The sequence below is a fragment of the Phalacrocorax aristotelis genome, chromosome 4, assembly GCF_949628215.1.
Source record: "Phalacrocorax aristotelis chromosome 4, bGulAri2.1, whole genome shotgun sequence".
Classification (NCBI taxonomy): domain Eukaryota; kingdom Metazoa; phylum Chordata; class Aves; order Suliformes; family Phalacrocoracidae; genus Phalacrocorax; species Phalacrocorax aristotelis.
In genome coordinates this window covers 29,559,197-29,574,158 of record NC_134279.1, presented here as the reverse complement: position 1 = coordinate 29,574,158, position 14,962 = coordinate 29,559,197, and the positions used below count along the sequence as shown (strand labels likewise).

Below are 14,962 nucleotides of genomic sequence, written 5' to 3'. Positions count from 1 at the left end.
AAGAAATTACTCAATTGTACGGTTACATCTCCTCTCAGGAGATGAGGTTAATTTCAGGATCTAAAGCAGAAAAAACAGATGCTTAAGAATTAAACATACTGGAAAGAAGTCAAATTCCGTTTTCTTCAAAAAATGGCATAACCTTTTTCAGTACCATATGGAAAACTGGCAGGATCCTAGAACACAACTGGTGTTGATAATGGCACGCTACTGGCTAATCGTTTTTATGAAGGTCACCCTGATTCATGCAGCCAGGCGGCATCTTACCACAATGTTTCACTTTTCATTGTACTAGATCCTACCAAATGCAAATGCCATCTACTAAACCGTTTCCCAAGCACTGTAATGAAATTGAGACCAGAGGCTTTAACTTGTTGCTTGAAAACTGATTGTTTACAACAGCTTACAGAGAATTAAAATTCTAGTTTTTAATTCTACAGTGATAGTGTTAAGATCTGTCTTCTCTAAGGCACGTCAAAGTCTTAGAAAACGATAGCATTTTTACGTAAGAAGTCCTTGATCATGCAGCATTTTTCCCAAGCCTCTGCAGCACAAGTATTGCGTCAGCTTGAAACTAAGCATGTCATATGCATGCCAGGGCATACTTTCACAGTAATATTTAGTACGTATTGGCAGTTAATCATTAATGTTCTTAGGAAGCTGTTAAGCAATATTATTCTAATTTACTTAGTTTATAGTTGGCCTAAATGGAATCAGAATGATGAGGAAATCTTCCTAGAGCATCAGAAAGAGCCATTTGAGAGGTGCTATGAAAAGCATGAATTCTCATTCTCAGGCTATTAGTCTTTTTAAAATTTACATTCTAAATATTAGCTCTGCTGAAACAAGTGGCAAAATTCTCATGACTTAAGCCAAAACTTAACAGAAGCCCACAAAGGGAAAAAAACCCACAAAAACAAACAAACAAAAAACCCCACCAAATTGCCATAGATTTGCAACTTTTCCCTTCTTTAAGATTAAGGTATTAGGCCTGTTTTTCTGTTTGTTTTAAAGAGTATGGGTATGGTAGGTCCTGCTTATTTTCTGCAGTGCAAATATTTTTCTTCTTCTTGTTTTTTCCAGGAAGATTATTTGAATAAGCAGAATAAATTTATAAGAATTCTGTCAGTACAGGTACAAAGAAAATAAACTCTTAAGAAACAAAGCAGATTTTTTCTGATTCCTTACTTCCCCCCTCCAGCATTTCATTGACAGTCTTTAAAGTTTGTATATTGGTCGTATTCCAAAAGGCTGAGAGACACCTGCTTAATTTACAGTCAAAATAGAAGCCACAGGCAACAAGGAAATTAAAAAAAAGAAAAAAGAGAAAAAAGAGATGGAAAGTGTTTCCAGGGTCTTAAAGAAGGTCATGAGCAGACTTGGAAAGAAATCCTGTTTATTCACTAGATCTTGCTGCCACCCTAAAAGCAAGTTAAGGATTCAAACTTTGATTAAGGACTGAGCTAGCTCTTCATACTTCAAAGCTAAGCAAAGCAGGAAAGGCAAAAACTTAGAATTCTCCTAATATTTAAGAAGACCAAAGAGAATTCCTTGTCAGAAGGAAAAGCTTTTAGAATTTCAGTAACAATAAGTGAACAACAGAAGATACATAACTCACTCTTCCCCTTTCAATTCAACCTCCCTTTTCATGTCTTTTTTTCACTTCACCTTTTAAGATACTTGAAATTGTTCATATTTATAGATACTGCACAGTCACATGTTGCTCAGAAAACAAAGCTTGTTAGATCAGTGTCTAGACGTGGCCAGAGTGTCTAGCTTATTCTACTCTATTTAGAAAAGTAGACATTATGTGACTAGAAATATCAGCTGTCACTAAATCAGCAATGGTAGAAAACATCAACTGAATTGCCATGGAAAACAGAAGAAAGAGTCTGTTAGCATTTTGCTAAGTATTGTTTATGTATAATTGGGAATTAAGTGTTTACTAATTTTTTTTTAAGCTTGCAGCCATCATTCTCCTTTTAACTTTGTGTTTTAATACAGTCTAGTTATATCACCATAGCTTCTTAAATAATAAAGTACAATATAATTTTGTTGTACTCTGAGGTTCACCTCTGTAGATTTTTGCAACACTGTGCAGCATGCATATATGGCACGGGCCAAGCCTTTTATTTGTTTACATGATAGCTACACAGACATCTGGTTTTATACAGCATTTCATACAGTGCAATAACAGCATAGAGTTAACATAAAACATGCAAACCACATAAATTCAGTTATATTTGTTGCAGTCATATCTAAGGAATACTATGCTACTTTCAGAAATAGAAATTGGACAGTATTGTCAAAGAACTATATTAGTAAAATTTATCCCTTGATTTAGAGGAGCTTTTGAATGTCTCAGCCAGGAGACCAGGACTCTGTTTAGTTAGAGGGTTTTTATAGTACAGTTTGTACACTAATATAATCAAGAGATCGTGCCTACCAGAGGAAGTTGCAGCCTAAGTATTTGATAAAAGACTGTGAGGAAAGAGTTAAGTAAAACTACAGATAATAGCAAGACGGTTAGCATTAGCAATAACAAAGCTGTGTTCCTGCCACATGAGACATCGGCGCGAAGGAACAAAGTTGGTCTTTGAGCCTTCTTAACCTGAGGTTGCTGTGTGCTGGTTAGTTGTCCAGCCAGCAGAACAGCCTGAGGAGTCAGGGTGGATGCCTTGAATACCCTATCTACAGCAGCACTCATGTCTGTGAAGAGAGTCACTTACCTGAGAGTGTCCAGCTTATCACCCACATTTTGGCACCGCCTGGCCTCTTTAGTGCAGGCTGTGGTAATGCATGGGTAGTTGCCCTCTAGTCGAATCAACGGCTTGCCTTCTGCTAAGGAGGTAAAAGATTTCGTAAAACAAAACGCTTTGCTGGTCTTTCTCAGGCTGTATCCTACAACCTGTCAGATACAAGAATCTTTTACAGGTCAGCTCTTCCGTGCAGGCTTCTCACTAAGGAGAGACAGCCTGCATGCTGCTGCTTGGAGCTGCTGTAGAAGGCCAGGCCCTTTCACTTCCCCTAGGCCTCATGAACTGGGGCAGGGATAGCACCGACCCCAAACCCAAAACTCACCCCAGTTTTTCCTAGATCCCAGGGCCACTTGTTACTTTCTCACTTCTCTGAATAATTTTCTTTCTCCCAGGGCCTATTAGGATCCACAAATATGCTTTATGGTGTGGTTTCATTTTTTTGCTTCTTGGGCTTTTCCCAACCTACTCCAAATCCCCATGGGTTACACACTTCCTGAGACTGCTTGTCAGGCTGCTTTGGTGGAGACCCACAGCACCTTTGAGCTCCTTCCAGATAGCAGTACTGCTCTCACACAATACCAGGCTAAGCCTCTTGCCAAGCCTCTTTCAGCAGCATCCAGCAGAACGCCCCTGTTCCGCACCGGACCGTGACCGTGCCGTGCTCGGTTCACACCCTTGTTCTTCGAGAGTTTGATGCTGAGAGACAACACTCCACTCCAAGGCCTGGGATTAACAATTCTAAATTAACTGCTGTGTGCAGGTTTCTTCTGTTAATAGCATGAGATGCTATAAATACTTATTTACTAGTGTAGAAAAACTGCTTGATGTTTTACTGTATAATTGGATTCCATGATTTATTTCACACTGTATGAAATAGTAAGCATAGGCTGGCTTCAGTGCTGACTTATGCTCTCATAAACCTAGAGTAATTTGTTTGAATGCAATGGAATTACTAAGGAGTTGCACAGTTATAAAATCAGCTAAGAATCTGCTGTAAGCGTATTGCACATGGAAAGGAAGACAGAGGGGAGAGCTACTACATTCAGCTTTGAGTGCCTTTACCTGACTTAGGTATATCTAGTAGAACTTTTTCATACTGCTTGGCTTCTTTATTTTCAAATAAAATTTAGTAGTGGAAATTACTACATTTTAAAAGTAAAATCTCCTTGGAATCCAGAACAAATCATGTGCCAATACTGAGACTAGAAGCATTTGATGTAGTAGTATTTTGTCTTGTTGCTAATAGAAACATCTCTGCTGTTATACTGAAATCTCTGGTCCACCAGTAGAATTTGACTGAAAGTGAAGTATTGAAAAGTCTTGAACAGTAAAGTCATCACTGTTCTTTTTTCTGAAATCAGAAACACATGAGTTTTCTCATGTGTGTCTGGCATAAGAGGAATATAAAAAATAAGCAAATTTTATTGCAATTAAATCGTGGAGTTGAATCTGGCTTACATTTGACTGCTGCCTCAGTATAACATTAGGGAGACTGCGACACCGCCACATTTACCCATCCTTTCAAATGTTCTGCCGGACTCTATAGACAAAAGAAATCCCACGATACTCATGAGAGAGATTAGGGCTTCTTGCTGTTGGTATCCTATGGTCCACACATTGAATGTTTTATAAGAGTCTGCCAAAAATTCCCCGTGATCTCCATTTGGATACAACATTTTAAAACTGTATTTGTTACAATAAACCGGACGCATGAGAGGGCCGGTATGCTGCTGCAACAGACGTCATTAGCCAGCAAACATGCTGGCAATAGTTTTATCCAGAAGATCAATGCTATTTTCACTCCTTGAAGGCACTACATTAAAAGACAGTGTTCTGTTAGCATTTCTAGTTTACTGTTTACGTATTTACTATTTTAGCAATAATTTCTAAAAGAATAACTTGTAAGACAATATCCTCAATGCAGCTGGAGTTAGGGCTAAGGACAGTTGCCAGCAATTTCAGATGAACTGATTACAAGACTGTTCTGTTTATCTCTGAAGCAAGCATGACTAATTCAAGATTATTTTTTCTCCATATACCATAACTGTAGTTCTGGTAATCAGACACTTACTTATAATTCCTGAAGGATTTAAATAAAGGGGAAGGAAATTTCAGTACAGGATAGACAGAGCAAACCCCAAAAATATCTTCCAAATTATTGAAACATGAGTATCAAAACATAGTATGGCTGTGTCTTGTCCCTTGTAGACAAGTGCACAGAAGACTTGGAAAAAGCAGCAAACAATAGTAGTGCAATTTAATTACATGAAGCTTACTTTCCTTGAAAAAATAAAATTAATGCAATGCTGCTCAGTGATTTAAAAGCATGCAAAACAGATTCAAGAGAAAAAGTAGGATCAAGTATTAAAACTGAACGACAGCATTGCATTGAAAGTTTTCTCTTTACAGTGTTCAGACAGGAAAAAAACCCTGTAAACTCCCAGTTTATGTAATGGCAATGTTTTTCCTAATGTCTACATAGCTAATGGGGTTTACACTAGCTAAGGGTTTGCCCCAGCAGTGTTTTTTGAATATTTTCTCTTTCTATTTTCTTAAGAAGAGAGAAAACACGTAAGCAGGAACTTTCTTCCTGTGGAGTTCTACTCCTGCTGTTTTTTCCCCATGCATGGTCATCATTTTCTGTATGTCACATCATAATTTGCTCTGCCGCAGCCAGTTTGATATCACAGAATATTATGACTTCAGGTGAAAGAATGAGCAGCAGGAACAGATGAATGCCTCAGTACAAAAACCACACAAAGAGGACCTAATTAAAAAATAGAAGTAAATAGAAATAGAACATGTAGAAAGAACTCTTCCCCCCGCCCCGCCCACCCCCCCACCTTGGACTGCCGTAAACTAGTTCATCTTTAACAAAATAATAATTTAAAAAAAATGTTATCCATAAAGCACTGGTCTAACCTAAGAAATATTTTGGTCAAAAACAATGCAGGAATGGAGCCAAATGCAATAAAGATGAAGCACTTAAAGTAAAATGACAGTATGTAATTTAACTTAGTTGATCGTTACACCCAATTGCAGAGGAAAAGAATTAGAAAAGAATTTTAAAGAAATACTATGCTTTTTCCGTGTCACCAAAAGCTGCTGTCTGGGCAGCTTGGTTTATGCAAATGGGGTCATTGATCATATAAATCGTCCTTTCCTTCACTGAGTTGCACCATTTATACCAGTGCAACTATTTACACCAATAAAATTCTGTAGAACACAAATTGGAGAAAGGAGGAATCAGGTTTCCAGTTGCAAGACAAAACCGGAACATTTCAAAGTAAAAATCTTAAATTTGGAGCCCAAAAGATAATTTTTAAGAAATGCTATCATACAGTTTTCTAGCTCATTATCTGCCAAATGGGTCTATTTTTGAAGCCTACATATATAATAAACATTATAACAACACGGTGACTTGTGATTTCTGATGCTTTTTAAAGGTTAAATCTATTTTTCCCATTTTGAGTCTGCAAACCAATACAGGGCCCCTACTGAGAAATATCGTTACATAGCAAATTGTAATATGAAGCACAAAATTCACATTTCAGAGTGAAGGTACAGCAACAAAGGCACTCCAAGATAAAGTAACAAAAGCAAAGAACTCTTTGGAAAGCAGTGTCACTATGGCCATTAAGATGTAAAGATATGATAGGTGAAGGTAATATAGAGTGTTCATACTTTACCTTTTTTGTGAGGAAAAAATGGACAAGCTTTCAAACAACCATTCAGTACGTCACTATATGCTTTTACTTAGCCATTTCTATGCTTTTACTTAGCCATTATTTAACTGGCTGTGATGCCATCATCACCAGAATTGTAGCCACCTACCTAATTTTTACCAGCCTGTGGGTTTACTCACCATATACACACTTAAATAACGGCATGCATCTTTGCAGGACCACGATAATTTCTGAAGTACATATTACTTCTAAATTGTAGTTTAAATATTAGAGGTGAGAAAGAGAAAAGTTTGGAATAGTGGAGGAACCAGACCAATGTATTTTAAAACTTAATCAAAAAGTGGGTAGAACATGGGTTTTTAGAACTGTCTGAAACTGCTGGCTTTTTCTTGTGAAGACACAGCTCTATAGCCTAATAGAACGTTAGCAAGAAATGTTTTCGTCCCAATCTGTATGAGATGCACCTGCTTCTTTATCACTTGGATTGGCAGAGCTTAAACTTTATATTAAAAAACAGGCCCAGTATGAAAACAACAAACCTAATTTAAGGTTTAGATTAAAGAGCACTAGGTGACCTATTTGCAAAAATATTTTCTGATATCTGCCTATACTATAGCACAGCCCTTTGCGTGATGTAACTATTCCCAGAAATAATAACCTTACAGTGGTGACAAAAATCAAACTTTGGTGCATGTGTTTTAGAAATAACACATTGGCTGTAGATCGCTTATGCTTTACATTGTTTTCATACTTTAAGGTCACTTTAATTCTCTTTTCCTGTTAACCTTTTATGACTTAGTGGTTTGTTTTAGGGTTTACTAAACCGGGGAAGAAAACTCAAGGGAAAATTATGCAAACACATCTCAGGAAAAGCAAATTGAAACTACTCTAAGTGTTGCATTTTAAAGACCTACCAATCATATGCGCTAAAAAAATTTTGGTCTCAGACTTGAGCATCCTTTGGAGCTGGCACGGCTGAGCCATGGGGAAATTTGACAGGGCTCTTGTTCATAGGGGAAGTGTGAGCAATCATGGTAGTTTGCTAAACCACATTAAAACCCAGTTTTGCATGAAACCTTGAGCAACTCAGGACAGAAAGAGAGACTGTGCTGATCTTAGAGATGGTTGCATTGCATGGGACTAGAGAACATTGTGGAAGTAATAGCTCATTCTGTAATAAATCTTACTGTACATTTTGTAGGAAAAAATCCCTCTGGTCTTTTGGATTGTCATTCTGGCATCTTTAAACAATATTACGTGTACTTAAAAAAAAAGCAATACAACAGTATTGCCCTTTGCGAGCTGTAGTGAGGCATTTTTAAGCAGAAATGTGAATGCTTTCATTAAACTGTTCAATCACGGATCTCTTAGGAATAGCAAATGTTTATTTAAAAAGGTCACAGGAAAAAATTTCAACACAGGTTCTGGGAGGCTGGAAGCACGTTAAGTGTGGGAGTTCATAGAGCTGCTGAACTGCAAGGTAATAGTTGGATTGAGAACAAGACATGGCAACGTGCTGTGGTCTTGTTTTGACTATAAATGATTTGGAGCTTGGTGAGTATTCTTGTGTGCAAAATCTGTTTCTTAGCGACGGAGCAGGGAGAAGCAAGTCGGCAATAAGTACATGGAGCATTCTGAGTCAGAAATAGGCTTTTTGCTCAGGGATGCAACAGGGCGTCATAGCCTGAGCTTGGAGTGGGTGGTCAGGACCTTCAGAATTTTCCTCCTACATCTGGTACAGGATTCTTTGTGGCCCTGCATTAATGAGCTGAGTTAATCCATTTGGGCATAAGAAGGCAGCACCAGGAGATCCTAATTATAGCACTAGCCCAGGTCTGTTCTTCACCCAGGTGCCTAGGGCAGAGCAGCAGCTACACAGGGTGAGCTCTAGCATGGTGAAGAGGTGGAGCAACAAACTGAATTAAGGCATCTCTTTTATGAATCTATGAGCCTATGTAGTCATGTGAAAGTCTGGCACTTACAGCCTGCTGCCTACTTGGGAGGCATCCTGAACTTTTTGAGTGTACTACAGAGACAGAAAGACATTTCTTAGTGTAAGATTTGTTTCTGAATCTTTCTGCCTTACTTTTGCTGTCTGTACAGCGGAAGATGATTATCTACCTAAGAAAAATATTGTGTGGGTAAGAATTTTGTCATGTATTTGAAGTGAGAGACCATGATGTACTTAAAGATACAGCAGTTTTTGAGGTATAACTTCTTTGACAAACCAGTGAGAATAGAAGTAAAAGGATATATGAGTTAGATTTTCATTTGTTGTAAGATACTTTCACACAATTATTTTCACTGGAGTTGTGCCAAGTTCCATCCAGGTAAGGAACTTGGCTTGTAACTGGTTCTTTGGTTTTTTTAACCCTTGCTTCCAAACCCTCACCCAACTCTACCTTTATATTATTCTTTGCTTACATATTTCATACACAGTGCTACATCAAGACATGGGAACAAGCATGACACCTGATTCTTATCTCAAGCTTGATTTTATCATGGTTTTTTGTTTGTTGATTTCAGTTGCATTATAGTAATTTGAGGACCACATTCAGTCCATCTGATCCAGAATCAGCGATTCGGTTTCATTTTGCACACCTGTTTTGACTCAGAAAATGGCCGAGTCAAATACAAAATCATGTATTTGCATAACTTTTGTAATAAAAAATACAAGAAGAGGCTACATGAAACAGGATTCTGGAATATTCCCACCAAGTTTGGTTTTTTCTCTGCCGATTTGGTAAACATAAGCACTGAATCTGAACACCTGACTATATTGTCTCCCTATATTTTGGTGTAGGACTTCCTTCCATTGCAGCATTATGCCTACGTTTGTCACTGCATCAAGGATGTGAGGCATTTCTTTCTTTTATATTTCTCCTTTTTTTATAGTTCTTCCTTGACACAGAATCTTACCTTGAATTTGTTTGACTGTAAACAGATTCCTTTTTCAAAATGGAATACACATAAATGGAGTGAAACACAGTCCCCTGATGTCTTGATCACGTCCAGCGTGGAGACAGTCATGGCAGTGACTTTTTCCCTCTGTTGCATGTATCTTAGTTATTCTGCAAAACACGTATTACTTTGGTAATAAATTTAATATTTAAGATCCACCAAGAATTACCCTTTCTCCTTTGGCTCCACTCAACAAATTATCTGAAGTCCCTATATATACACCTCATATATATTGATATGTATATTTATATTTATGAAAATATATAGTGTAGGTGTATATACTATACTTACAATCCTGTTATATATATATAGTATGTAAGGGGTATATATGTCTTGTAAACAGTATTAACAACAACTGGAAAATTTAGAAACTTCTTTTTGCAGAGCTCTGGAACACTGTAGTGGAAAATCACATTATAAGTGTGAACAGCCTTGGTTTTCATACTGAACATGTTGCAGAATGAGGAAAACTTGGTAGCTTGACCTCCACGTATGATGAGGAGAGAGAAGAGTAATGAGAGAGTGGTGAATAACAAGGGAAAGAGGAGATTTGCTTTGGGGCCATTAAGAAATTGAAGAGAGGGGGATTTTTTCTTATTCTGCAAAACTTCTGCTTTAGTGATTTTCCCCCCAAGGTTTTGTTTTCATCCAGATTTTTCCAGCTGGTTCCAACTGTAACTCACTTGGAAGTCTCTCCTTTTGGAAGCCCTGGAATTTATGTTATTGACTGTTGGCTGTTGCTGATTGCCTGCTGGAAAAGCAAGTGGTATTGTTGATTACTGTAATAGAAGGCCAGTTTTTCCTTTATTCCTACACTGGTACATCAAATCTGATTTGTTATACAGAAACAGTTCCATACAAAGATTATGGTGTGGTATTTATGAAACCTCAGAGCATTGTAGTCTATTATAGATGCAGAGCAAATTTTTCTTCTAGCCATACAAAAAGAATCTGATAGTGGTATTAAATTTCAGGTATAGAAGTACAAAGAACATGCTGTGTGGCAGAGTGAGTGGATGAACAAGAGTTTGTGACTGGGAACTAGTACCTCTGCTTTGTACATTTAGTCCCCGTTTCGTTTTTAAGTAGCCTAAGCAATTTATTTCCTGTATTTCAAATTCTCGATCTGCATAACGGCAAAAGTAATTTACCTGGTCCACAAGGGTCTATGGACTAGGCTTTGTAAAGTGCTCAGAACCTCCCTCTGGCACAACCCAATGTATCTTAAGAATATGATTTTTCAGCTCCAGCGGCTCTGCCTCAAACACTGCACTTCTTTACAAAGGTATCAGTGCCAGGTGGTTAATCCCTTTTGTTGTAGGTGCTTTCACTTCCTTAGCTCTGTTACGCTAAAAGCTGGCCCTCAAGCGTCTCTCTAGATGAAGCTGACAACACTGGAGAAATGACTTCACTCTGTTTAAGAATTTTGTTTTGTATGATTACTGTTATGTTCGGGATTCTACGATGGGTTTTGGTTTCATTTTTTTTTAAATGTAACTCTTTGTTTTACAGATGAGGGCAGGAACGCAGTTGACCGTGCAGGTGGTGCACATATTGTAGTAGACCATATAAGGTCACTGTGCAGTAAGACAGATCCAGCCAGTGAGAAGCTCTTGACTGTCTTTTGTGGCATGCTGATGAACTATAGCAATGAGAATGGTAAACAACACCGAAAACTTGCTTTATATCTACCAGGAGAACAACCCCATCAAAAAAAGAAAAAAGATGAAAGTTAAAGTCAACTGTAGGTTTACATTGTGGATATTAACACTAAGTTATTCTGAAAAGATCAAGCACCTCAGTTCACATATACAATTTTCTGTTTCAGTAAATTTATGTTCCCAAAAATACTAGATATCTTCCTGATGCAGTTCTATATAGCATATCATATAAAGCTTAAAAATCAACATCTGGAATTTACTTCTTTGTCTAAAAGCAATAAATGGAGATGTATCATACCCATTAGGAAGAAACAGATTTACAGAAGTAAACTAGAAGGCTACATTAAGTCCTCTGTTTTTAATTTAGTATGAAACAACACCATAAGACTAATTTGTCACAGGCATGCAGTGTTGTCTTGTTGATGATTTGGGGGTATATATGCCAAAGTTTTCCGTAATCATTTTTCTCCGTGTGAAACGTGTATAAAACCATGTTGCTTTCTTCTGAGATAAATGGGAAATAGTTTATGTGTATGTTCAACACTCTTCTCTGTCTACAAATTATCAGTTTATGTTCTTGATCCCATTTAATGGAGGTGTTTAGGGGCTGGGACAAAAACACAAGATAGTATGTTAAATGAGAAATCCTTGACCACTGAGGATAAGAAAATAGTGTTCTACGCCAATTGTACAAGTATACTGATATTTTAGTACCTAATTTGCCTCACACAAAAGCATGGTAATATGCCAAAGCATATTTTACAGCATTCACACATTTCTAAGTTTTTCAAAATCTGAATCTGTAGGAGAACTGGGATAAATGAGGAAAGCCAAATAGAGGCTGTTCTCCTGACTTGTAATGGCACAGATTGCAAATGTAGTTAGCTAATCACATTGTTTCTTCGATCATGCCCATTTCCTGAATTGTAGTGTTTTGTCTTAGGAAGAAATAGCTTCCTTAATCTGCTTTATCATATCTTCTAGCATAGTTTCCTTGTATGTTTTCTGTGCCATCTCTCTGGAGCTCTCGCTCTTAGTGTTACTTATCCACTTCCAGATACCACTGTTGTATGCGTCTCATCTCTTTCTCTTGTTCTTACATTCTTTTTTTCTCCTCTTTTCCTAGTACTATGTAAGGATACTTGATTACAGTACTTCTTTCTTCTTGTCCAAATAGCAACTTTCTAGTTCCTTTATTTCATATTTTTTCAGGAACTGGTTTGCTTGATGACTGCATGAGTGTCACGTTTTATTACATTTCATAGTGTTAAGTCAGTATTTATTTGTTAAAATATGTGGAGCAAATAGATATTCTCACCTCTAAAATACCAGGGTCCTCTGGATTAATTAAGACTAATGAGTAACCAGTATATTTGGTAGCTCAAGACAGACCAGTCCAAAAGTGCTGTGTGGAGATACTGTATCAGTTTTGCTTCAGTGACTAAGCTCCCAGCACATCTTCCCTAGGGAAACTAATTATGAGATATATCTCCCAAACAAGCAGCTCTGAACAGTTTAACAATGATGAACATTGAATAAGTGACTCATTTCATCTAGTAAGATAGCTTATTCTGATGCAGTCAATAAAGGAGTTGCGTAGTTCAGTGACAACCAGGAGGATTCACTAGCTCCTCGCTACTCTGCAAAATGACACCTTTCACCTTGCATGAATTAATGAACTGACACAATATCCACAGGAGCCACTGGAGCAATGTCAGAAGTGAAAAATGCTGGAGTATTCCCAGCTCCTGGGTCTGGGTGCACACCACCATTCTGGCCTACCACCACATCAGGGAGGATTCCTGGGAGCTTACCAAACCCTCACCTTACCCCACATACCTGGTGATCTCCATGAGAAAGGACCTTTTGGTAGGGACCCGGCTCCTCTTTGGCCCAGCCCCCGTGGGTGTGCTGCGTAAGATTTGTGTCCTGTAGTTCCATTGTGAATTTGCCCACTGACTGGGGCAGCCACTGAATTAAACGCCAAATAATCTGCCAAATCCATATTAAAACCAAAACCAAACCAACAAGCATTAGAGAATGAAATTTTTAGAAGAAAACTCGCTGACCATACCTGCAGCATGTGCGTGGAGAGACGGGTAGTTGGCCTTTCTTGCCAGTTCTGTTTTAAGAGCCACAAGTAAAATTGGACCATAGTCATGAACTGCTCCAAAAATATTACTTGTGGACCATCATAAACTCTCAGGACAACAGTCAATGTCAGATATAAGCCCAAGACAACCACTTAATTCTACGCATTGCAGCATCAGGTGGATAATATTCTGAGTACATGTGGTACTCAGGTCTTTGCTGACCTGTTAAACATGAAAACTCAGGTTGTCCTGACAGTTAATTATGCTCACAGATTAGCGGATACCATTTTCAGGTTTTACTTGCAAAAGCTTGATCCTGAGTTCCTTACGAAGACGACAAACACTGCATTGGTTTTGCTGAAAGACGAGGAGTATAGGATTGCAGCCTAGAGTCCCAGATTGCTTTGTCAGTAGTTATGGAAACAAATTGGACAAAAATACAAGAAAAAATACTGGAAATGTAAGAAAGAAGTGTTTCAGTCTGAAATAGCAATTCTACCTTCTTTTTTCTTGTTTCTGTAATCTTTTCCTACTTAGCATGTTATGTTACAAAATTACAGGTGGGGACTTTGAACATTTCTCTACTGCTTTTAATGACTCCCACTCTTTTAAATTGCACTAGCTATCCAGATAAGGATGATTACAGCACATTTAGTTCTTAGTTGCATCTAATTTTCTGTGAACACCCAAATATTTTCTAATCCTTAGCGTTTTATGAGCAAAGAGTATACAAATCGTTTTATTTGATTCTAAACAGTTTGTCATTCCCAGTCAACTAAATGCCCTCTTTTTCCAATAGCCACTGCTTTATTTTTAATAGCTATCAACTACCTTATTTTTTAATGAGACTCATTCTTGAGTACTTTCAAGTTTTTGAATTAGCATAGGGATTTATCACATGAATTTTACAAAATGGCCACTACAGGGCAGCTACGAGTAATATTTTCTTTTCCTAAACAGAGCAAATTAATGGAGCATTCTTGTATCTCGTCTCGATTCTGGACACTCAGCTTGCAATTGTAACTCCGTTCATAACACTGTTGTCTAAGCTTTAAACCTAAGATTCCCTTTACAAGGTTCTTGTGCCATCTGCTTGTGTTCAGGAATTATTTTTGCCTGCTGTCTCTCAATTCTTCCTTTGCCTCTTTGGTATCTTACCATTTCATTAGTCACTACAACGTTAACAGAACAAACTTAGCTTTGGCATGTCTTGCATCTTTTAAGCTTATAGAAACAAAAAGTGTAGATTTTTAATTGTGTTGTGAAAAATAGAAGACTTTTTCTGATGGGGGACATCCCTTCACCTTCAGCCCAGATTATCTTGACCATCTCTATCATAATCGTGTTTTACTACCCAAATTCAAATCAGACACAAATAGCTCATCCCTGCTTTCCATTATTATTTCTTAAAATGCAAATCTGCAGGTAAGGCTAGGAATGAAACAACCGTGTCACACATGTTTGTGAATGTTTTTGCTCATAACTTAATCCCGAATGAAGCAAGTCTTGACAAAAACCTATAATAATTCTTTCCCAGTCAAGCTACGCAAACTTCATTGGGGGTACAGAGCACCCGTGCTTAAAGCTGCTGTTTTGGCACCTTTCAGTGGGTTCAGAATGTTGTTGTGCTTCTCCCATTCTGAAGACAGTTATCATTACATATAGTGCCAGTGTAGCTATGAATTTGCTTAAGACCAAGAGGCAAAGCAGGCTTGGATAGAGTGAAAAACTAATAACTAATCTAATAAAACTAATAATCATGTACAAACACGTAAAAGAGCTAGCGACATGAGTAGTTATTC

At 37.7% G+C, this 14,962-nt stretch overlaps 1 protein-coding gene across 9 annotated transcripts in view; it reads left to right on the top strand.

The window, feature by feature from the left end:
* RAP1GDS1 (Rap1 GTPase-GDP dissociation stimulator 1) overlaps positions 1 to 14,962 on the top strand; it is a 103,875-nt gene that overhangs the window by 65,966 nt on the left and 22,947 nt on the right. For 4 of the 9 annotated variants that reach the window (XM_075090785.1, XM_075090784.1, XM_075090789.1 and 1 more), the window contains one exon: positions 10,919 to 11,065. The exons of the other annotated variants lie outside the window; for them this stretch is intronic. In XM_075090785.1, the coding sequence (XP_074946886.1) occupies positions 10,919 to 11,065 (147 nt within the window). The remainder of the gene's footprint in view (positions 1 to 10,918; positions 11,066 to 14,962) is intronic. 9 annotated transcript variants of the gene reach the window in all.